The 23573-nt window shown below is 41.6% G+C and overlaps 1 protein-coding gene across 3 annotated transcripts; it reads left to right on the top strand.

Annotated features, from left to right (window-relative positions):
• Positions 1 to 617: 617 nt before the first annotated feature.
• LOC147181584 (ras-associating and dilute domain-containing protein-like) lies at positions 618 to 23239 on the top strand. Of its 3 annotated transcripts, none has more exons than XM_086093199.1 (17): positions 618 to 1056; positions 4208 to 4528; positions 5154 to 5389; positions 6648 to 6982; positions 8386 to 8706; positions 10157 to 10477; positions 10586 to 10623; positions 10766 to 10917; positions 10983 to 11098; positions 13978 to 14197; positions 15601 to 15773; positions 16560 to 16704; positions 17836 to 18008; positions 19007 to 19250; positions 22422 to 22531; positions 22614 to 22753; positions 23000 to 23239. In XM_086093199.1, the coding sequence occupies exons 1-17, from the start codon at positions 935 to 937 to the stop codon at positions 23103 to 23105; spliced, it is 3273 nt and encodes a 1090-aa protein (XP_085949325.1). In that variant the 5' UTR covers positions 618 to 934; the 3' UTR covers positions 23106 to 23239. The 3 variants fall into 3 exon arrangements, with proteins under 3 accessions (XP_085949325.1, XP_085949317.1, XP_085949333.1); XM_086093191.1 differs by having other exon boundaries at positions 17833 to 18008; XM_086093207.1 differs by lacking the exon at positions 618 to 1056 and adding an exon at positions 1795 to 2009 and having other exon boundaries at positions 17833 to 18008.
• Positions 23240 to 23573: the final 334 nt, after the last annotated feature.

Below are 23573 nucleotides of genomic sequence, written 5' to 3'. Positions count from 1 at the left end.
CTTCTAAAAATTGGATATTCAGTGACTCCTTCGTATACGTTTGTTGTACGTTTCTCCAAAGTTACCATTAGAAAGCTGAAGGTAAGTACAGTCAGCACGTAAAACGTTTGGAACCTAAACCTTAGGCATCCGACTACATTTTGTCTATCAAATTAAAAAGGGGATTAACAGTCAACCGCTACATTCGTATTATTTTGTATATTGAGGTACTGTACGGACAAGTCAATTGTTTATTTTATTTTTTTCTGAGTATAACTGACCCGTACTGCACGTCACGTTTCGCATTTACAAGAGTTGACCACTAGATGTCACTGTGAGACAAATAGAGTCACGTCCACGCTTGTTTGTTGACCACACTATTCTGTACAATCACAACAACGGTGTAAATAATAATAACATTCAGTCGCACATTTAGTCTAAACACATGTTTACGTGATTAATCTTCTGAAAATTGGATTTAATTCAGTAGAAATAGCGGTTTGAGTCATTAACTGATTTTTAACTAAGTCATATACTGTATTTTTACGAGTTGACCACTATGTGTGCGCGCGCGTCACTTTCTTCCCGCCTCCGTGCTTGCGGGCGCGTGCTCGTGATGCTGCTGTGACGTCACAGAGGAGAGGGCTCCAGTCGGTGGAGGCAGGTTCACAAACTTCACGCAGACATACCCCACGAACGGACGCTCTTCTACTCCTCGTGCTATTCTCCCACAAACATCTCTGGGCTTTGGACCTACTTTGGCTCCGATAGAAGCTTGTCAAGTTTTAGAATTATGTTAACTAACTGACTAACTAAACAAGCTACTAGCCGCTCTCATGGACGCCAAGTGGAAGAAAAGTTGCAAGGGTGGTTTTGGACCTTTTCCTCCAATGTGGACGTGATGATGGTGAGGATGGTGACGACAATGCTATTGATGTGCTGATCAAAGAAGAAGATGATTAGCGAGGAGAGAAGCAGCCACGTTAATAAACAGGCCGCCGTGGTGGGCTTGTTGATCCGCTCTCCCAAGAAGAGACTCGCCCAACTTGGCCGGAAAGCCAGCAATGGATCAACACAGTAAGATCAACCAATTGGAACTAGGCAGCTCTCATGTTAAACTACATTTTACTAGACCATGCTAACGTGCATGGGCTCTTCTTTGTGTACCCTGACTTATATGACACATACTCTTTCCAGTGCAATTTACTTTTATATTATACTAGTTTACGCTGTACTGTATTTTCTAACTACAACCTTGTATGTAGTCAAAGGATGACAGTCGCTAGTGAGGCTCTTCAGTTGCTTCATTCCCTCAAGCAATAAAGTATGCCCATTCATTCAAGAGCTTCCACAACTCAAGCCCAGTCACTCCGCACACTGACTGGCTCGCTTGAGCCAACGTTCAAGCTTATATAGTATGTCCATCCTGTCCTTTCATCTGAGATGAAGATTTAATTCTGTTTGTTTCGTATTGGAGTCAGTCTCATATCTGACAGAATGATTAGATAGCTAGACAAAGTACAAAATATTTGCTGTACTTGCACAGTAATAGTGTCCCAATTTTCTGTTGTGATACAAGTATGTGTATCAACAGCAGGCTTGGGGAGTAACGGAATACATGTACCGCCGTTACGTAATCAGATTACCCCCAAAAATTAACTATTCCCTTACAGTTACAGGACAAACATGTAATCAAATTAAAGGTACGTTTATTTATAATGGGGATTACTTCGAGGGATTACAATTTCTACGATGAGAGGGAGAGAGCAAGAGCGACAGAGCGAGAGCGCGCGTGCACGCCTGAGCAAGTCTGATCGTTGCTACATGTCGGGGAGGAGGGGACAAACAAACTGACTCGTAGTGTCCTTCACACGCGGGCAGTTTGAAAAAGACGGGAGGAGGAAATGGCGACCGGTATTCACTGGAATTTACTCGTCTTGCTGAAGGAGCGAAAGTTTGAGCTGAGAGTCCAGCGGCATGCTACGCGCTGTAGCTTCTTGCTAGCTAGCCCGCTAGCCTACAACTATAATGTGAGTTACACCTTCCAAACAAATCTTCCTCCCACCAATTCACTCTTTAAACATCATACACAACATATACACGGCTAAACTTGTGACTAGGATAAAAATTAATTTTGCAATTGATGTCACAGATCGTCTTCCTCATTGGATGACTATCTGTCTGTCTGTCTGTCTGTCTACGCATGCTTTCAGTGACAGTTTGAAAACAGCATATGGACATCAATCAATAGCCTACATGCTTTTTAATTACACAAGGATTTTTGCTATTTGTAGGCTGCCCGGGTCCCTATCACCCCCGCAAATAGCAGGGGCCCATTGTATAGAATATATATTGTGGTGATATTTATTTTTATTTCAGTTATCATGAGCATACTCGGTATTGGAGTAATCCTAAAGTAATCAAGTTACATGACTTTAATATTATGGTACTTGGATTATGTTACTAACTACATTTTTTAGCAGGTTACTTGTAACTGTAACGGATTACATTTTAAAAGTAACCCTCCCAGCCCTGATCAACAGGATACACATACTTTATCCTCTTTTGCTCTCCATTTGCTGTTTGTGTGCTTAGATCAAAGCAATAAAAAATATGTTGCCACCATCTTGTGACATCTTGATGAATTTGAACTATACAGAACAGAAGTGAGCGGAAGAGCTTCCTTTAGACTAGAGATAAGATAAGATGGTTATTTCAGGGCAGATACCGTTACCAATTATTAGTAGTCAAGGACGGGGATAACTGATATTTGGAGCAAATATTAATTTTCACTAAAAAGGAAAATATTGGCATCAAAATTTTGAAAAATACAACCTCCAGCTCTTAAATTTGTTGAATTTTTAAGCATATGTTTATTTAGCAACTTTTTGGATTCGTAAAATATTGGCGTTAAATAATTTTTTACCTTAGTCAATAGACATCTTTGTTTTAAGAATTTAACAAAAAGTTCAGGGATCTCCCAAGGGCAGTAGCATGTCTTTGAAAGTTAAATAAAAACTTTAAAAAAGTAAATAGCTCGCTATTGTTTTCTACAGTAAATAAAGTTTTCCAAAATATCTTTCAGTTAGGGCTGGGCAATAAATTGAATTAATTCGATACGTCGTCATTCTAAAAATCTAATCGTTGAAAATTTGCTAAATCATGAAATCGAATTTTGTCTTCTGGATTATTAAAAGCTGTTGTTCTTATGTTCTGTTACATTCAAATGTTTTTGTGAGTTGTCATTTTGCACATGTGGCAGAATGCTGGATGGGTGGTTTACAAGACATGTTTACAATAGCTACCAACTACTTAATTGTGGCATTTAAGAACAAACTTTAAATGTTAAATTTATGTTAAAACTAATTTAGAATTAGTATACATTATTGTTGTCTGAACATTTTTGCACAGGAATTATTTTTGAATAAATGAAAAATTTTAAATAAATGTTTGTTGGGTTTATTAGATTAAAATCGCCATCGTCCTGAATGACTGCAAAAATCGAGATTTTATTTTTTGGTCATATATCGCCCAGCCCTACTTTCAGTATTAAAATTTTACTCATCTTAGTTACATTTCCAAACAAAAACAGAAGGTGCAGAGAGTACACAGGGTCAGCAGCATCTCTTGTAACATTAACTGAAAATTGAAATAAATAGTTTCCTGAAGTTGACACATTTTTAAATTGATATATTATCGGCCGTATGATTCTTCAAAAAGGCCGATGCCGATATTCGTCAAAATGCTGAATATCAGCATTGATAATTGGTCCAGCTGATAATCGGTCTATCCTTATAGACATAAATAGTACGATATCACCATCTTGTAGCATATTGTTGCCAACGACCTATGTTGAAGCAAGCGGAATAGCTTCACTTTGACAGAAACAGTGCTCATCCGCCATTTTAGGGCTTCTAGATATCAAGAAACTGTGATAATATGATTTTGTTAGCTTCATTTGGACACAATAGTGCTTTGCTGCCATCTTGTGACATTCAGCTGCTAAGGAACTATGTTGATGTGAGTTGCGAAGCTACATTTAAATGGAAAAGTGCTTTTCCGACCTCTTGTGGCATCTCAGTGCCAAAGAACTATGTTGAAGTAAGTTGAGGAGCTTCATATAACAAATATAGTGCTTTCTTGCATCTTCTAAATTGGGATTCGCTCTATATGATTGATGAGTATGTTTATTGTTTACATGTTAAACATGTTATCTTGTGCGCTCCAGGTCCAACAGTTCGGCCGGCACCATCCGCTCGACCGAGAGCTCGGGCGTCCGGCAGCCGGCCAAGTCCAAAATCCGGCGCCACAACAACAACAACAAGCGTCTATCCGGCGTGTTCAACCACAGCCCCAATCTCCGCCGTAGCGGCAGCGAGGGTGGCTCCGCTTCGGCACAGGACGACCCGGCCGAGCTGTCCTGCCAGCTGTCGGTGCCCGGCATCCTCAAGATCTTCGGCAGTGACATTTGCCAGGGTGCCAATTATAAGAGTGTCCTGGCCACCACGCAGTCCAGCGCCAAGGAGCTCCTAAAAGAAGCATTGGACAGGTCAGAATCACAATTGAGCATAGAAGAAGATCTTATCCTGGTCCTCGAGAGCCGCTGTCCCGCCTGTTTTCCATGTCTCCCTCCTCCAACACAGCTGACTCATATTATCAGCTCATCAGCAAGCTCTGTAGAAGCCTAATAACGATCCTGTTCCTATGTTGGTGGAGGGAGACATGGAAGACAGGCAGGACAGTGGCTCTCGAGGACCAGGGTTCCGTACACCTGCTTTGCATATTGACTAGCAGCCATTTTAGAGTATTTTGAGTGATTTTTCAAGAAATGTTTCCTGTGTGACTATATAAACAGATAACCTAGTAAAAAGAAAGGGTAGACTCTCCCTTTCCCCCAAAAAAGTTTTTAGCTTTTTTCTCTATTAATCAGCAACAGAAGTTGTTTTTATCAAAAACAGCATATTTGCAAGTTTCTTATAAAAAGAAACATGTCAAACAACATGAAAAAATTATGCCACATTTTGGGGGAAAACACAAGCAAAAGTTGAATAATGTCATTTGTCTTTTCTATAATCGAAGAGGAAACAATCGATTTCAATGGCAATTAAATCACATTTTTGTGAACAAATTCTTGAAGGCCTCATCGGGTGTTGACCGTGGTTGTCCCTGTTCAGGTACAGTCTGGAGAAAGAGGACGCCAGCGCCTACGTGCTGTGCGACGTGATCGGCCAGACCGGCGTGGGCGGCCAGTGGCGGCGGGAATGTTTCCGCGTGGTGGGCGACCACGAGAAGCCGCTGGTGCTGCAGTCGCTGTGGAAACCCAAAGAAGGATTCTCACGGCGCTTCGAGATCCAGCTGAAGGTCCGTGTGGAGGAGCAGAGCCTGAAAGAGCGGGATACCGTCACAGCAGGTACCAGGCACCAGAGGCGACCACGCATTCCATTGGTGACGGTGCAGTGCAAGGCCGTCGGGACATTTAATCCAGATTTCAATTCAACTCATTCACTGCCATTGACGGCTATAGACGTCAAAAATTCATTTAAACTATTTCTATTAGTTAAAATGTTTTCCACTTTTCTTAACAAGAGTATGAAAACGTAGAAAAACAATTATTGTACATTTAGAACAGATATAAAATTTGTGATTAATCATGAGTTAACTAGTGAAGTAATGCGATTAATGTAATCGCCTGACGCTCCTAATTCTTAATCATCTTTTCTTCTTTTTTTTTTCTTTTTTTAAAGTAATTTTTATAAAAATAAAATAAACTATTTTTTTTAAAAGAAAAGATTATTAAAAATTAGGGGCGTCAGGCAATTAACATTTTTAATCATAATTAATCGTATGACTTCACTAGTTAACTCACGATTAATCACAAATTTTAAATCTGTTCTAAATGTATAATTAAAAAATTCTAGGTTTTTATACTCTTGTTAATAAAAGTGGGGAAAAATGTGAAACTAATAGAAATAGTTCAAATGAATTTTTGACGTCTATAGCCGTCAATGGCAGTGAATGAGTTAAAGAAAATGGCTGCCGCACTGACTTATCGCTGCAACGGGCCAAACCACAAGATGAGGCATGTTTGTCTACGTGTCTTTGCCTCTCACTTTTCCTTCAGTGGTGTCATCGGCTTTTGGAAGGATTTAGGGGAGATGCACAGTCAGCCCTTAAACGGTTTGTCCTTTGTCCTTCTTCTTATCTGCGCTGCTCATGGAAGGCGGCCATGGGAGAGCAAAGCTGTCCTTATCTTTGTTTACGACGCTGAGGCATCCAAAGCCACTGAGCGCCACTCTAGGTTGGAGTGATAACTTTTATCAAGGCGCCGCTATCACTACGCTTCCTGCTCGCACAGGAAGTTCAGGCTTCAAGTCCCACAAATCATCAAATTAACTGCCATGTGTCCCTTTTAGCATGTCTTTGGATATTCTCAATCTTTCATCTCATCTCATTCTCAGCCAGTAACATTGTGTGTGGGCAGCATGGCTCAGGTGGTAGAGTGGTCTCCCAACTGGAAGGTTGTAGGTTCGATGAGAACTCCCAGTTGCTCCTGATGCCTCGAATGTGCATAAAATAGTAACGATACGATAAGAGAACTGAGCGGGCTATATGTTGCCTTCATCTCTCATCTCCATCTTGGTCTTGATGCTGCCGTCTGTTGTGTCCAGGCATCAACGCTCAAGCTCGCAAGCTCCAGCGGAACCGCTCCAGGGCCACCTCACTGTTTGTAGACAGCACGGAAGCAGACGGGCCGGAGTTCTGGAGGAGCCTGAGCGAGATGGACCTGAGCGCCATGGGCAAAGAGGCCCGCCTTGTGCGCCGCGCCCGGGTTCAGAACCAGGACAAGTGTGAGGATGTGGATGAGGACAAGGATGCCATGAGGCTGCTGGGCATGGAGAAGGAGGAGACGGAAAGCAGCGACGACAACGCCACGCAGTATTCCATACACCCGCCCTTTGACTTCCCCTACTTCCTCCTCCTGCATGGATACAACCACAGACAGGTGACGCGCTACATGCTACGTGCTACTTGTATGTCTATGCACATTTAATCCAGTTTATATCCCATTTGTGGTCAGATTGCATTCTTTTTGGGGGGCCAAAATTTAAAAAAAGAAATAAATTAATAATATATATGATGAAAAGTCCAATTAACAAAATAAAAAATGTGTAATAATTAATTTTAAACTAAGTGAATTAAATTAATTTTACACACTACTCTACTAATTAATAAATTATATTTGTGTATGCACCTTTAATCCAGACTGGATCCTTTTGTGTGTTCATACACAATCAGACTTATTTTTTATTTACTTTTGGCCAGAATGTAATACTTAAAAAAATAATAACAATATATTAATAATATAATAAATTAGTAGTGTAATCAATTAAGCAATACAGTACATTAATAATTTACAAAATAAACAGATTCACTCAGATCATTGAAATTATTACATATTATTTTCCATTCATGTATTACTTTTTGAGATTTACAATAATAATTTTTATATATGCTATATGTTTATATAATGTTCTATATTTGATAAATTAGTGCATCAAGCCTTGGCAAGGGTCTGGAGACATCAAGGTAGTGTTTTTGATTGCTGATTAATTATTAGGTATAAGTGTGCGTGTGTTGGCACAAGCTAAGCGTCTGTCAGCGCCAGAGGAGCACATGCAGACACACACACACACAGATAAATCTGATTACAAGCAGGTGGGTTATTCTGAGAGGGTATGAGAGTGGGGGGGAGCGGCCATCCAATCAGATCACGCCCCGCCTCCAGAAAGCTTGAGCACTTTTCTTTTTATGTGAGGCAGACAGGAGTAGTCTCAAATCTCAAGTCTTAACCTTTAACTTTCATGCAAGCCCTAAAATGAAGTTCGACTGGGGTCAGGTCATGTGACCTGAGCAGTCCACTTGACGATGACATCGCCGACGCGAGGCTGTCTCACGTGCGTCACCTGACGCTCACGATGGGTCTGATGACGCTTTGACTGGCTGAGCCGCTCAAAGTCTTTCAGGAGACTTCACGTCGCCTCATCCCCCGAAACACTTCACACGTGTACGCGCATTTTGACCCGTCCCGAGTATTTCTGCTCCCTTCGAAACGTCAGCAAAGGCCTGATTATGGGATGTCTTCAAAGATGATTCTGAGTGATTATCTTGTCCTGTGTCCTGTTCGCACAGTCAATTTTCCCTCCTCGATCTGAGCAGAAAACATAAATGTAGTAGTTATGGCTTATTACCACTAAAACTACCACCAATACTACGATATAGTCACTTTTTTCCCACTACTGCCTGATATGAAATATCTTACACAAATAACCACTTTTTAATGTAGAGCAAGAACAAATCTTAATGACAACCCGTCCTCAAATGTGCTGAAATGTATATTGTTTACAGGATTTTGTCATCTACCTGCTCAGCGGGAGCAGCACAGTGTTGGGTCGCTGTGGCGAGCACCGCGCCGGCGAGGACGAGGAGCGTCTGAAGGTGGACATCCTGCTCTTCGCCCCCGACGTCCTCCCCCGCCACTGCCGCGTGCGCCGTCTGGATGCGGCCACCGTGCTCAAGCCGCTTCACGGCGCCCTCGTCACCAAGAACGGGGCCCCCCTGAAGGAGGAGGTGGAGCTTCACCCTGGCGACCTGGTGGGCTTGGGGGAGCACTACCTGTTCATGTTCAAGGACCCCACCGGCACGGCGGCGGGAACACTGCACAACAAGGTTCTCAAAGTTTGTTTGTTTTGGACTTTTTGGTTTTCAAAATCAGCTAGCTTTAGTATTTCTGCCACACCAGGAAAAACTATTTCGGTTTCACATTGTGACATGATTCATTTCACGGTAAAATGTGATGCATTGCACATTTTAAGGTGTTAGCTTACCACCTTAAAATGTGAAATTTATCACTTAAAAATTTAATGATCAAGTTATTTTATTCATTATAGTGGACCCCCTGCTCATAGTGTGTGAGGGGTGGGGCGATAGGGACCAGGGGCCAACATAATTAGCAAAAATCTGCATATTATTGACACCTATTGTAAATGCATTGGGGATGTTTTTTTGTTTCCGTTTTTTACCCCCCAAATGTTTTGAAAAAACGGGTGTCATGAAATGGTACGCGTAGGAGAGAGTGGACCCATCGAGGCGAGGAGACACATCAGGAAGACAGCAATTGTGAACAAAAGGAGAAAATTTATTGGAACAAGTGGGGACGGGTGAGAGGAGGCTGGTAGCCGTGACTGGACTGACTTGGCAGAACTTGGGAAGCTTGGCTGGACGTGGAGAACTTAGCAGGAACGTGGAGAACATAACTGTGACGAGGACGACTAGACTGTGAAGAGGACGACTAGACTTAATACGTAGACAAGTAGACTGAAACAAAGACGACTTAACTGTGACGAGGCTTAGCTTGCCGCGACAGGACACACAGACTCCCACACAGGACTTCGACACCTGACGTAGCCAATGATCCCACACTGACAGGACAAACACAACAGACTAAATACACCAACACTAATGAGCCACACCTGGGGAACACAATAGGAAGAGGGCACCGATTGGTCAAACACAGTGGGAAGGGAACAGGCACACAGGTGGACGTAATCAGACATAACGAGACAGGGGAAACATACAGGAACACAAGACGAACACCAATGACAGAAAGACACAACAAACACAACAAAATAAACAAAACCCTAACCCATACAAAACCGAAATGTGACAACGGGAATAAACCATTTCCCCCCTCCAAAAAAAATCCACTCACACCAAACTAAAAACCTCTCACACTCATCCAAAAAGGACTTTTTGGGTTTGGGCACACAAAAAAAAAGCTAATCTGCGAGTATCCAGGCATCCATTGTATGTATATATTTTTAAATTAATCAGCTGATCATATCGGTTATCAAAATTTGCATGTTTTGCCCGTAATTGTGGACAATAACAAATTGCTCTTTAAATGAATGCTGTCACTATTTTGCTAGTTTTGTTTTTTTATCAACAAAGGAAAGGTCATATTTTCACTACAATAATAGTTCACTTTTTAATTAACTTAGCAGCATTTGCCATTGCATTTAGTAGTTTTTCTTAAACTCTTATTATTTAATTTTGTCAACAAAATATATATATATTTTTTCAGTTTTGTTTAGTTTTTTCTCTAACAACCTTTCCACAGACGCCTCCTTGGATGAGCCGACTCTGTCCCAACTGGGCCGCCGAGCCGCTGCCCACCTGTAAATCGTGCGGCTGGCCTCCCGCCGTGGCCACGGACGATTTGGCGGAAGACGGCGGCGTGACGCTAAGCTACGATGCGGAGCGGGAGGACGAGGTCCTACAGGAGATCGTGGACATGTCGGAGCCCGCTGACGCCGGACCCAAGCTGACGGCCGCCTTCCTGCTCAGCATGTGCATCCGCCGCTCGGCCGCCGCGCGGGACCTCGACCACTTCCGACGCCTCCTGCTAAACATTGCGTCACGCGTACAGAAAGCTGTCTGGGTACAACTTCAGTTTGACACAACTGTAAAATTAACACTAAACGACACTTTCTTTAGATGCAACTCAACTTCTTGTCTTGTTCCTTTTTCTTTTTTTTTTGTCTGATAGGACAAGACCAAGGAGCTTGCGTCGATGCAGTCAGACAAGTGAGTTAACTCAATCTGAACTGAAATTAAAACCTTTCTGTTAAACGTTTCTTCACTTATTTCTTACGACAAAAACACAAAAGTTACCAAAGTACATTAATTGATTTTCTCGTGACGGAAGCTTTTATGTCCCGATTAACAGGCCTGAAGGCAGCCTTCCACCGCAGATGCAAGAACTTATCTCAGGTCTGCGTCCCCTGGCTGCCTGGATGGCCAACACCATCGAGCTTCTGCACTTCATCCAGTACCGCGTCCCTCAGCTGATGGCCGCCGGAAAGGACTGCCACCAGCCAGGTGAGCCGCGGCGCCGCAAATGTCCGTCCGTCCGCCCGTCACTCACGCAAGTGCCATGGCGACAGGTCTGATGGACGAGGAAGAGCTGGCGTCCACTCGCGCCGCCTGCGAGGAGGCCATGACGGTTCTGGAGGAGGTCATCATGTTCACCTTCCAACAGTCCGTCTACTATCTCACTAAGGTCACTCGCAGTCTCACACACTATCATACAGTACACTAACACACACATCTTACTCTCACACTCTCACACATGTTTACTCTGGCAGTCACATTCTCACTCTTTCTCTTCCCCTTTCTCTCTGTCACACACACACACACACACACACACACACACACACACACACACACACACACACAAAGTGTGTTTCGTAAAGTGTACTGTGTAAACAAGCGGCACACACAATAGAAAGATCAGCTCACCTTATCTGCAGCCCTCAGTAGGGAAAGGCCTGGCAGATAGCGGAACACGCACTAAAAACCCTTTCCCATGCGCCAACTATCCTCTCACACACACACACAAAAAAAGCCGCTCACTTTCACACAAAAACTCGATACAAACTAAGAATTCTTTCACATGAACCAAAACAAATTCTCCGCACTCACCCAAAAAAAAAACTAATGAAACCATAATTCCTTATGCGCACAAAAAACTCACACACAAGCGGACTTCTCACATAAATTAACAAAATACTCAAGCAGACCAAAAATAAAACTCATGTACCTGTTCACAGAAACCTCTCAAAACAAAAACGTACACAAAAACACTACTAAAACGCACATATATACCAAAAATAACCTTGGAACACTCACCCAAAAGATGTCACAACACAAAACTCTCATTTTCATAATTTAAAACGCACTCACACAGAAAAACCTATAAAATAAAACCAAAAAAAACTCACGCTCATGCCAGAAACTCCCCCAAAAACTACACCAAAAGAACCATCATACTCACCCAAAAAAAGTCACCTACATCAAAGAAAAACACACACAGATGACATGTCAAATCGGTAAAATTACCGAATGAACTGAGCTCTTCAGAAGAAGAAAAAGAAAAAAAACACACACACACTCCAAAAACTCTTAATTTAGTGTTTCCCAACAATTGCAGGAAGCATTGTTTTGAATTGTTTATTTCCAAAAAGATAATGAAATATTCTCAGGCATTTGATTAGCCTGTCAATTAAAGTGGTATGTGTGCACGCGTTACAACTTATTTCCCTTGGGGGAGAAGTGTTAAAAGTCAGGTTTTGTCATTTTTAACATATTTTACGTGTGTTTATTTTCAAGGTAACATATTTATTTTTAATGGTAAATTTGAGTTGAAAAGAAGAGAATTGAATGCTAAAAATGAAGGGGACAGGGTAAACAAATTTTGGGGGGTAATTAGTTGTTACATTTTGGAGAATCAAACCATCAACACTCATGAGTGACTGGGTACTCCTGGTATGACGAAAAGGTTCGGGTGTACACAAAACACCACTGCTCTAATTCACACCGAAAAAACTCTCACAGTCAAAGGAGTCCTCTTATTCACCAAAAACTCTCACACGCAAAGGAAAAAAAGTGGATAAATGTTTTTGTTGGCATTGGGTGTGAGTTGTTGTTTTTTTTATTGTGTGTGTGTGAGTTTTTTGAGATTTTCTTTTTTTGTGTGTGTGTGTACCAGGAGGGAGAAGAAGTAAATAAATGTAATTTTTGGCCAGTACTGCTCCTCATATCTCTGTCACTAATAAGTTCAACTGGCTGATTCGAGTCACTGTCTGACCTCATGCTTTTGTCCGTACACACAGTGTTAGAACATCTCACAGCACACACACACACACACACACCCCCACCCCCACACACCCCCACACATTGTAGTTTTTCCAGAGAGGAAGCAAGCGTGTGTGTATGTAAGGAAGGGAGGGAGGAGCGTTTAATTTCCTGTAAAAAGTGTCGGAATGCTGAGAACATCGACAATGTCGACTTCTCAAGAACGTGATCACAAATTTGTTAGAAAGACCCCAAAAAAAAAGTCAAGTTAGTGATGCGTAAGCACGTCTTTACACATTCTGCGCTGGTCTTCATGGCAACCAAGCGGCTGTTTGTGAGTCAGCGGTCTTTTTCTGCGGAGGTGATGTCAAACGTGTGTGGAACAATGAGAAGAATGAAGATGAGAGCAACATGATGAATCAGTGCAGTGGTCAATGTTCCCGCTCGTTTTATCCTTCTCCTGCCCCGTTTCCTCATAAGTCCACAGGAAGCACCAAGGGAGTCTCGAGGTGGGGTTGGGTGGTTGTCATTGCTCAGGATGCTTTTTTTCCAAAGCGCACACCACTACTCATATACGCTGCTTGTGCTTCCACGAACAAGGAGCTGGTTTCCAAGATGCACGGTCAATATCGATAATGTAATCATTCGTTACATTTCCAACCAATCTGGAGTTTTTTTTAACCAATTAATTAGCCAATTACAGTCATTTTAAAAATACATCATGAGTAATAGAACTTGTTTTTTTGGTGCTTTATTACTTACAATGATAAATATATGAATTGCCAGTGAATATTTGAATGTTTTACAATACCTTTAGTATTTGTCTAACTTTACAACATAGAGGATACATTTTGCAAAAATTGACAGTTATTTTTTTTGGGAGGGGCTAGTGTTCTTACGTTTTAGTATGCAAATATTTTTTAAAAATTTTTTTAACGGAAAAAATCTGCCAATTTTCAGACTAATATTGTCCGATTAATCTGGCTGGGCCCTATAAAACAATATTTTTCTTCAAAATGCATTATATGTTTGAAAACAGTTGCTAGAAATGTCAAAGTGTCGACGAGAAGGTGGAAGAGTGAGTGGAGAAAAAAAGCTAGTGTGTGGACCAGGGCTTTGCGCCGGTGCAATCACTTTAGAGTGCCTCGTGGTTGCCCCTCTGTTTTTTTAGCCATTCAAATGTGTCATCAACAGCACCATTCTCTGTTGTGTCATTTTTATTGTCACTTCTCAGGGACGTTTAAGACCATATGAACCAGGCCTAGGCGTAGCTACTAAAAACATCTCTTTTTTTGTGTTCTACAGAGTATGTACTCCGCGTTGCCGGTCATATTGGACGGAAACCCGTTCTCGGAGAGCGGGCATCTGCGCGTGCCGGACGGCCTGAGCGGCGTCCTGGAAGTCCTGAAGGAAGCGCTGCAGCTCTTCACCTCCTTCCAGGTGCATGCTGACATCTGTCTGCAGCTGTGCGCGTACCTCTTCTTCTTCATCAACGCCTCGCTCTTCAACGCGCTCATGGAGAGAGGTAGCTGCATGCTAAGCTAACTATGCTAACCAATGCTTACAACACCCATTTGAAGTGAAAGATCATCAGTTGTCCACTTTCACATAATTGGTCAAGGAATTCTCATTTGTTTGCTACAAATGAATGTATGTTTGTTCAACTATCTATTCCAGTGACGTATAGTTCTCTTCCACTCGTTGGCAGAATGTAAACTGGACTTGTTGCTATTCATACAACAGAATAATAGCAAAGCGTTGAACCAAACAAGCACCGATTAGTGAATCGTGAGTACATTTAGATTTTAGTAGATAGTGGTACCTTGATATAAGAGTATAATCTGGTCCATTTCGATCTCAACTCAATTTACTCACATTTCAAATCAATTCTCCATATTGAAATTAGTTTCAATGTCACTTATCTGTTGTAGTGCACAAAAAAAAGTTTATTTATTTATTTTTTATTTACTATGGGAATTGGCGACCGGTTCTGACGGTAAATTAGAATGATGACGAGGGACAATGATGGTGGTAGGTGAATTCAAGAATGTCAAACCACAAATATGCAGGAGCTCCTCTGTATTATGTAAAAACATGATGAAAGACTATGTAAAGAAATAACATCGTTTTACATACTGTCGTATTCATGTGTTGGATGGGTGCCTTTAAGGGGCTTGGCCTAATAAGGGCCATCAGGACTTGGAGAGCCGGAGTCACTTCTGCTTCTTGTTTTGTATTTGGGTGTTTTTGGGTGTTTTATCGTTTGCTCTCTTTAACAAACGGCTAAAAGTGAATCGCTACTTTGGCGGTCCTTGCCCACATAAGAGGGCATCACCATATGGCAAAACTGTATATATCAGCACTAGTTGGCAGACATACAATTGCATCTGTAACTGTATCTGAAGCTCACTTGTAACACAAATCAAGTGATGGCTCGTAACTTGAAAATCATGTAAGTTAGGGTTACAAAATAAGTAGGGCCCAACTGATAGATTTATTTTTAGGCCGAGGCAGATAACAATATTTGACAGAATAAAATTCAGATAACCAATTAATCGTCCGATTAATTTAAAGAATACATAATGAATAAAATAAAATAAATTCTGTCATCTTAACACTTAAAACAATAAACATATGAATTGCTGTTCTTTAGTTCTTTATTTAAAAATGTTCTAATTCTTTGCCAATTTTTTTTTTTTTTGGGCTGATTTTTGCTAATTTCAGAAGAGCGAATGAAATTGGCCGGCTGACGAAACGGTCGCTCCTACTCATAAGGCAAGGCACTGGTGTATAAACTTTTTGTGACGTTTTGGTTTGACAGTGCATGGTGAGGTTGTTCGAATGTTAGGTATGTGCCAAGGCTCAATAAATGTGAAACGGCGATCTCAACGTACTTGTGCCCCGACTGAGCTGCTGTTTGTCTTCAAGGCTCGGAGGTGGGCTTCTACCAGTGGTCGCGAGGGGTCCAGATGCGGGCCAACCTGGACCTGCTGATGGACTGGCTGCAGAGCATCAGTTTGGCCGATGTGGCCGCCGACTTCTTCCAGAAACTCTCGGCCGCCATCAACCTGCTGGCCACGCCCAAAGAAACGCTGCTGCAGGTCAGACCTCATCCCCATTTGACCCTTCCATCACACGAGCAATAGTTTTGCGTCCAGGCACGGAGCCCTGATAGTGGTGGTGACTTTTTTTCCCAAGGAGACTCTCATAATACAAACACCTTTATTGACCAAATTCATTCTACTTCCTGTCTGACAACCCTACACAACACATTAAAAAAAAATTACACACGAACACACGTGCAATAAACATGAAATCAACACGTTAAATGGTCAACACATTTGTACTTTATTTTTATAACTGCAGCTGTCACAGCAGAAATATAAAACAAAAACTACAAGAAATAAGCAAACAATTATGATAATACAGTTATAATAAGAAACATAACCGGTGTCTTGTTTGACTCAAAGTTGCTACCATGAGTCAGGATGAGTTTTTTATTGACCCCTCCCAAACCCCTCCTCCACCCCTTCTAGTGCAGCAAGTGGATGTGGTGCACAGCAGCGCAGTTATTCTGGGACACGGCCCCGCCGCAGTCGCGCATAATCAATGGGCACATGTTCCAACAGCAGTGTGTGCGTGTCTGCATGTGTGTGTGTCGCTGAGGTTTCTAAAAGTGGTCTTCTGAGGTTTCCTTCAGTGGACCACGATGATGAGCTCACCATCTCGCGGCCTTTCAAGCTCAAAGTTCATAAACACATGTGCAGATTTCATTCTGTTTGTCCGTCAACAACTTGCTGAAGCAGCTGTAAAGTGAAGCCTGTGACTTTCGAACACACGCGCCCCCAACGTGCTTTCAGAAGCTGTTTACTTTCTTGTGCCCGCAGGCGTCGTGGTCTTCCCTGAGGTCCGAGTTTACCGCCTTGAACGCGGCGCAGCTACAGCACATGCTGACCCAGTACAGCACCGGCAAGAACCGACCCGCAGGCTGGACTCCTGGACCGGGATACACTGACGACGCCTGCAGGACGGGTCGGTTCACGCACACGTGCACACGCGCACACGCAGTCAGCCATTAGCAGTTGTGTTGCTGGTGTCATCGTACGCGTGCGTGCTAACAACTATGCGTCTTGTGTTAAATATCCGATGACGCACATCGCAAAAAAAAAGTTCCAACATGAACACGACTCAGCAACAACACAGCAATAGAAATAGATCACAACAGGTTACAAAGAGGATTTATTTTGACGTGTTTCAATTTGAGAAACTTTATTGCTCATGTAACAAACAACAAAGTGGTGACTCATCAGGACACAAAATCCACGCGCACTCCATCCGTGCTTTTCTTTATTTGACAAATCAATTGGCCTCTTTTTAGAAATATTTTTAAGTAAGAAAAATTTTCAGTATGGACAAGATGACTCCACATTAGGAGATGTAGAAAAGTACGAAAACCTTGGTACTTTTTTCAGGTATCTATACTTGAGTATTTATTTTTCTTGACGTTATACTTTTACTCCTATTTAAAAACACTGTACTTTCTCCTCATTTTGTCAAAAGGGTTTGTTACTTTTTTAAACCACTGTGGATGGCGACACAACGTAAATAAGACGTACAGTAATGACAGAAATCAGTAGTGGCGAGTGTGTTGTTTTGTGTCAGCCTGAAAGTTACCAGATTCTGTCCTTCAAACATTCTCCATCTAATCTGAAGAAACACGAACAGCGTGAGGTGTATTTTTTTTTTCACTTCACGTTAGCTGTGGGAGCACGTCGTTTTTGATTGATTTGAAAGTCGAATGATTTGATGATCAAATTCATTAAAAAAGGTATATTCCGACGGATTTGTTCTGGCCTGTCCGGGATGTTTCTAGGCGGAGACTCCAGTCAAGCCGCGGCGGTAACTGACTATCAGTGGCATATGCAAATATTGCTGTGCGAACCCCCGCTCCTGATTGGTGGACTGCTTTCACACTCGTTCCTGGTTGGCTTCTGTCCTCGGCTTCCCCGAGCGTCAGTTTTAAATGTTGGACCATACATTTAAGAGTGTACTTATTTTTCTTGATCAGTACAGGAGTTGAATTAGTACTTTTACTTAGAGTGTGAGTTATTTTGCTACCTATACTCATCATGATGATTTGTGTGTGTTGTGTGTGCGCAGCAGACATTTTGGAGAGCTTTGACCAGCACCCGCCGCTCATTCTGCCCAGCAGGAGTTTCTTTTTGGAAGAAGCCCACCAGGACCCCGCCCTCCTGGAGCAGCTGGCCCGCCTGCAGCAGGCCATCGGCCAGACCTCCCCCAGGGAAGGTCTGCGCCGAGAAGAGGAAGTGGAGGAGGTAACACGTCAACACAGTCAGCAAGTTGACTTCATCTACTGCTTGGAAATCTCTTTCCGTATCTTTCATATCAAACTGAAACATAGTACATGTCCTCACTAGTACAACAACTTTGGTATACTAGTTGGGCAAAATACTTGTTGCTACTACTAGTAAGGAAAACTAGTTAACAACTGTGAGCTACTGGCAGCACGAGTGACATTGTAAAATTCTAGCACTGAACTATTAACTCATTCATTTTTTAAACTAATAGAAATAATTAACTCATTCACTGCCATTGACGGCTATAAACGTCAACAATTTATTTTAACTCATTCACTGCCATTGATGGCTAATCATTTGAACTATTTCTATTAGTTTTTAAAAAATCCACTTTTGTTAACAAGAGTATAAAAACCTAGAAGAAAATTATTTAGAACAGATATAACATTTTTGATTAATCGTGAGTTAACTATTGAAGTCATGCGATTAATTACAATTAAAACAATTTAATCGCCTGACACCCTTAATTTTTGATAATCTTTTTTTTTCTCTTTTTTTTTATGTCTAGGTTTTCATATTCTTGTTAACAAAAGTGGAAAATGTTAAACTAATAGAAACAGTTAAAATGAATTTTTGACGTTTATAGGCGTCAATGGCAGTGAATGAGTTAATTATTTCTATTAGTTTAAAAAATGTTCCACTTTTGTTAACAGGAGTATGAAAATCCAGAATATATATATTTTTTATTGTACATTTAGAACAGATGTAAAATTTGTGATTAATCGTGAGTTAACTAGTGAAGCCATGCGATTAATTACGGTTAAAAAATGTAATCGCCTGACGCCCCGAATTTTTAATAATCTTTTTTTAAATAAATTTATGGCAGTGAATGAGTTAATACTGGTAGGGCACAGTGTTTCCGCATGTAATTGTCCTACTACGACGAGGTCATTCCTTAAGCCATGGCATGAGTGCTCACACGTCTTTCCCATCCTTCTGACCGATGACGTCCTCAGCTGGCGCCTGACGAGCACACGTCAGCGTTGTCTGCAACCTCCTCCCGTGAGACTGAGCCCCCAGACCCTGCCGGTGACCCAAGCGCCAGCGAGGACATGGCGACCCGAAAGCCAAAGCGGGTGGAACTTGACGGCGAGCGGGAAGTCTCCAACCAGAGCGCTCCCCTGGACCCGTCCTGCCTCCTCACGCCTCCCAGCACCCCGCAGGGAAACCAGATGGACGCCCCGCTTCAACACAACAGCGGTAACAAGCGCCAGCAAATGTGTTACACTCACAGGCACATGCTCTCACACATTCTGACAGACACTCACATGATTTTACACACACTCATAGTCTGATCCACTTTCACATTTTTCAGACAACTTGCATATTGCTGACACTGACATACTGTTACACTTTCACTCTCTCAAACTCACTCTCTCACTTTTTCACATTTACACACACGTTCTCTCTTAAACACATCTCGCACAACCTCGGTCACTCACTCACACTCTTATTCTCTTGCTCACTCACTCACACTGACTCACACTCTCAATCGTTCTCACTTACTCTCAATCACAGCAATCTCACTTTTACTTTTTACTCTGTTACGCTTTTTTTTTTTTTTATGAGCTGCCTTTTTGTTTTTCGTGCCATCAACTTGAATGTTTTCCTCTGGTCAACTTTTACGAGGTCAGGAGTGTGAGTGGGCACAGGAAGAATGTTTCCTCTTTTACTCGGAATGTTCTGGTGAAGTGCACGACTCCGCCTTCACTAAATACAACAACAACTGCACTACGCAAATTCTCCGCGTCAAATGTTGTCATTCTGTTGGGCTATTTTAATGTTGATGTGCGCAGCAGGATGTAGCGTGGTAGCAAATTAATAATATTGTGCTAGCTGAGAGATATGTACAGTTAATAATAATAACAATAATAATAGTTTTGCACAGTTAACTATTCATTGATTATTATTTTTATTACTGTACATTAAGAAGTTTTTTTTTTTTTAATATATTATATAAAAGTCAAAAATAAATAAGAAAATTGAGAAAAAATGAAGAACAGATATTTTTATGATAAAATAAAAAGTTTTGGTTCAAGATTATATATTTTTTGTTTTTGTTTTATTTTAGGAAATATTTTTCATGAAAAAAAACAAAGGGGTAGTTAGTGCGAGATGAAAGTTGTGTTTTTGGGAGGAAAAAAGTTGTAGTAGTCCAAGGAAAATGTGCACGACTGAATTTTAAATCACATTAGTACTTACTTAAAAGGTTCATCCTGCTAATGTGACCTCACCCACCTAACACACACACACACACACACACACACATATTCAGCCCCTCCCTCACAAGCCCCCCCGCCGTGCTGCTTTAAGCTTGAGGATTGACTTGATCTAAAGCAGATGTCTTAACTCTCATTGGCTCATTTCTTACTCTGTAATTATCTTTTGAAGTTTGTTATTCTCTATTACTGTATGTCATAAAAGAAATAACCTCATTAAAGTATATAATTAATTTTATTTATTATTTTTTACTCTTTTGAATCCCCCAACTCACATTATTCTGTACTTGTACTAGCTCAACACTTTAATGACTTTTAATCGATTCATGATCGAGAAATGAAAACCCGCGTTTGTTGTTGAATGTGCCGGTGTGCTCCCATCATGCTTTGCGGGCTGGCTAAACGTTATTTGGAAAGTTTGCTAATCCTTTAATCGCAGCCAAGAATTACAGCGAGGCGCTGAGGTCAGGACAGAAAAGAACGACGGCGACAGCGGCGGCCACCCGTCAGGACAATTTACAGTCCGCTTGCTGCATGGAATCTTAATCGGACGCGTGCGCCTTTGTTCGCGCCACCTACACTCACTCTGTGTGTGTGTGCGTGCGTGCGTATTCAGCATGCTGGGAAAAGCTATGCAGGGGGTGCAGTGGGAATACCACTGTTGGCTTTAACGCTTTGCTTCAAAAGTGCCTATGCATGCTTTCAAAACTTCGTCACACATAAGATGTTTGGTCACATTCAAACAATGTGGAATTTTGTTTACTGGTCTGGCATCAAATTTGCCTCAAAGCGCCACTCAGACACAATGACAAAAAGACAAATTCTTGACAAGGTCTAAGAGCTTGAAATGATAGCAATCGCTCGTAAATGTTTACCTTGAAGATATTCCATTTTATTCCAAATAACCCTGAAACAGTTGCTACATGGCTTCGTGAGACTTTTTTTGTGGGTCTCCTTATGATAGACATGTCTACCAAAAGCCACGTTGCTAAAGAGAAATTGGATTTGGGAATGAATTTGGGAGAGAAAAAAAATCAAATGATCCCTGCAAACGACCAAATTGACCACTTTCAACCAAAATGGCAGACTTCCTGTGACTTTTCAGATATGGCTTCTTGAGACTTTTTTTGTGGGTCCTCTCATGATCCGACCTATGTACCATAATTCAAATTGCTAAGTCAAACTTTCTTCAGAGGGTGAATTTTAAAATTATATATTAGTTTTGTATTGTATTGCTAGTCATCAAACGTTGCCGTGGTGATCCTCCTGCACACATTGACCAAAACACAAGTGGGTTTTTTTGTAGATTCACACAGTTTGTGTACGTCAAATTTGTTAGCAATCAGACGAAAATCTGTGACAACTTCAATTTATGACAATTTTGTCTGAAGGAACATAGAAATAGAACAAAATGAGCCTAAAATAGCCCATTGAAAATCCAAATTTCAGCCTTCTTATATCATTTGTCCGGGACTTCTTGAGTCTTTTTGTGGGTCTGCTCCTGACAGACATACCAACCAAATCTCATGTTGTTATGTCAAACTGTATTTGGGGGTTGAGTTTTCAAAAAGGTGTGGGGTGGTTGGACCTTAAAATGACAGACTTCCTGTGACTTTTCAGACATTGCTTCCACAGACTTTTTTTTGTGGGTCTACTCATGACATGACATGGTTGCCAAATTTCAAGTCGCTAAGTCCATCTATCTTCAGGAACTGAATTTTGAAAAAGGTTTGGGCATGTTTAAAATGGCTGCTTCAAACCAAAATGGTCAATTTCCAAAGTCATTTTTGACAGGACTTCTGAAGATATTTTTGTGGGTCTTCTCATGATAGACACGTCAAACACATTTCCTGTTGCTATTTCAAATTGTTTTTTTGAGGCTGCGTTTTCAAAAACAATAAGGGGAAGCCAGTAGGCCAATTTTAAGGGTTCACACAAAAATATCATTTATTTGTCTTAAAAATAACAAGAAAGCACTAGTGACTAGTAATTTTGGCTCGCAACTTAAAAGCAAAAAAAAAATCAACCAAGCGTTGGCTCCTAACTAAAAATCAAGCTCTTGCATGAAATTTAACACTTAGCATTAGCAGCGTCATATTGTTACCTTAATTACTTATTTTTTGTAAGTTGTTTCTGACGTGTTTATATGCAGATGGGGGGCGTGGTGTAGAAGAAGACGACGACGACGAACACGATGATGTGTTCACGGTGGAGATCCACCGCGGCCCTCACGGACTCGGCTTGGCGTTGGTGGACGGCACGGTACCACTTCCTTCAGGCTAACGATCGCTTCAGTCTTACCGACAATCTCCTCACGCTATTTCTCTTTGTTTTGCGTGTGCAGAAGACGGCGCTGAGGATGAGCGGAGTTTATGTCAAGTCGCTCGTTCCCGACTCGCCCGCTGCTCTGTGCCGTCGCCTGAAGACGGGAGATCGAATCCTCGCTGTCAACGGCGTCAGTCTGGTCGGATTGGACTACAGCGTGTAAGTAAAAGTGTGTGCAAGGAAACATCTGGAATGTGAGAGCGGGAATTATATGGACCTAAAATAAAATATATTTTTTTCCCATGAAAATCTGATTTGCTCCCTCCACCACCAGTTGCATATAGCAAGTGTGATACACTGGCTCCCTCTAGTGGCAAGCCAAAGACTGAAATGTGTTTTTTAAATATGTTTGTTATCATGAATTTGCGAGTGTCAACTTTATTAAAAATGTTTTTTATTTCCCAGTGGGCGTGAAGTAATTCGCTCTTCAGGAGACTCGCTGCGATTGCTGGTGGCCAACATGGACACCAACAAAAACGCCAACAAGAGCTCACAGACGACCAAATGTTGAACAGGAAGTCAAGACTCATTCCTGTTTCCTGCTTCCTGTCCGGAAGTCTCTCCCTCATTCCAAAACCTTTTTTTTTTATCTTTTCAATGTTTTTACTTACTCATTTGTATTTATATATAAAACAAATGCCACTATTTTCTCGTATTTATGCAATTCTTCAACATATACACAATGTGTGTGTGTGTGTGTGTGTGTGTGTGTGCGCGCGCAGGCACAGTGTGTTGGGAAGGCAGCAGGGTGTGTCTGCAACACGTTTTTTTTAGTTGTATTTTCGAAAATGGCTGTGACCACAAGTGCGCATGCAGGAAGTTGCCCTGATGACTTCCTGCACAAATCCCCCAAAAACCTACAAAGTGTTTGGCCGCCACCTGGCGTCCGCGCACAGTACAGCATGCATATAGGCACTTTTGAAATCAAAACACAATTTTTGTTGTTGACATTAGCAACTTTACCTCTATGCAGTCACAA

Source organism: Leptonotus elevatus, chromosome 1 (assembly GCF_054856555.1).
Source record: "Leptonotus elevatus isolate MCC_2025b chromosome 1, RoL_Lele_1.0, whole genome shotgun sequence".
Classification (NCBI taxonomy): Eukaryota; Metazoa; Chordata; class Actinopteri; order Syngnathiformes; family Syngnathidae; genus Leptonotus; species Leptonotus elevatus.
The sequence above is the reverse complement of the archived record's forward strand: the minus strand, read 5'-3'. Positions and strand labels throughout refer to the sequence as shown.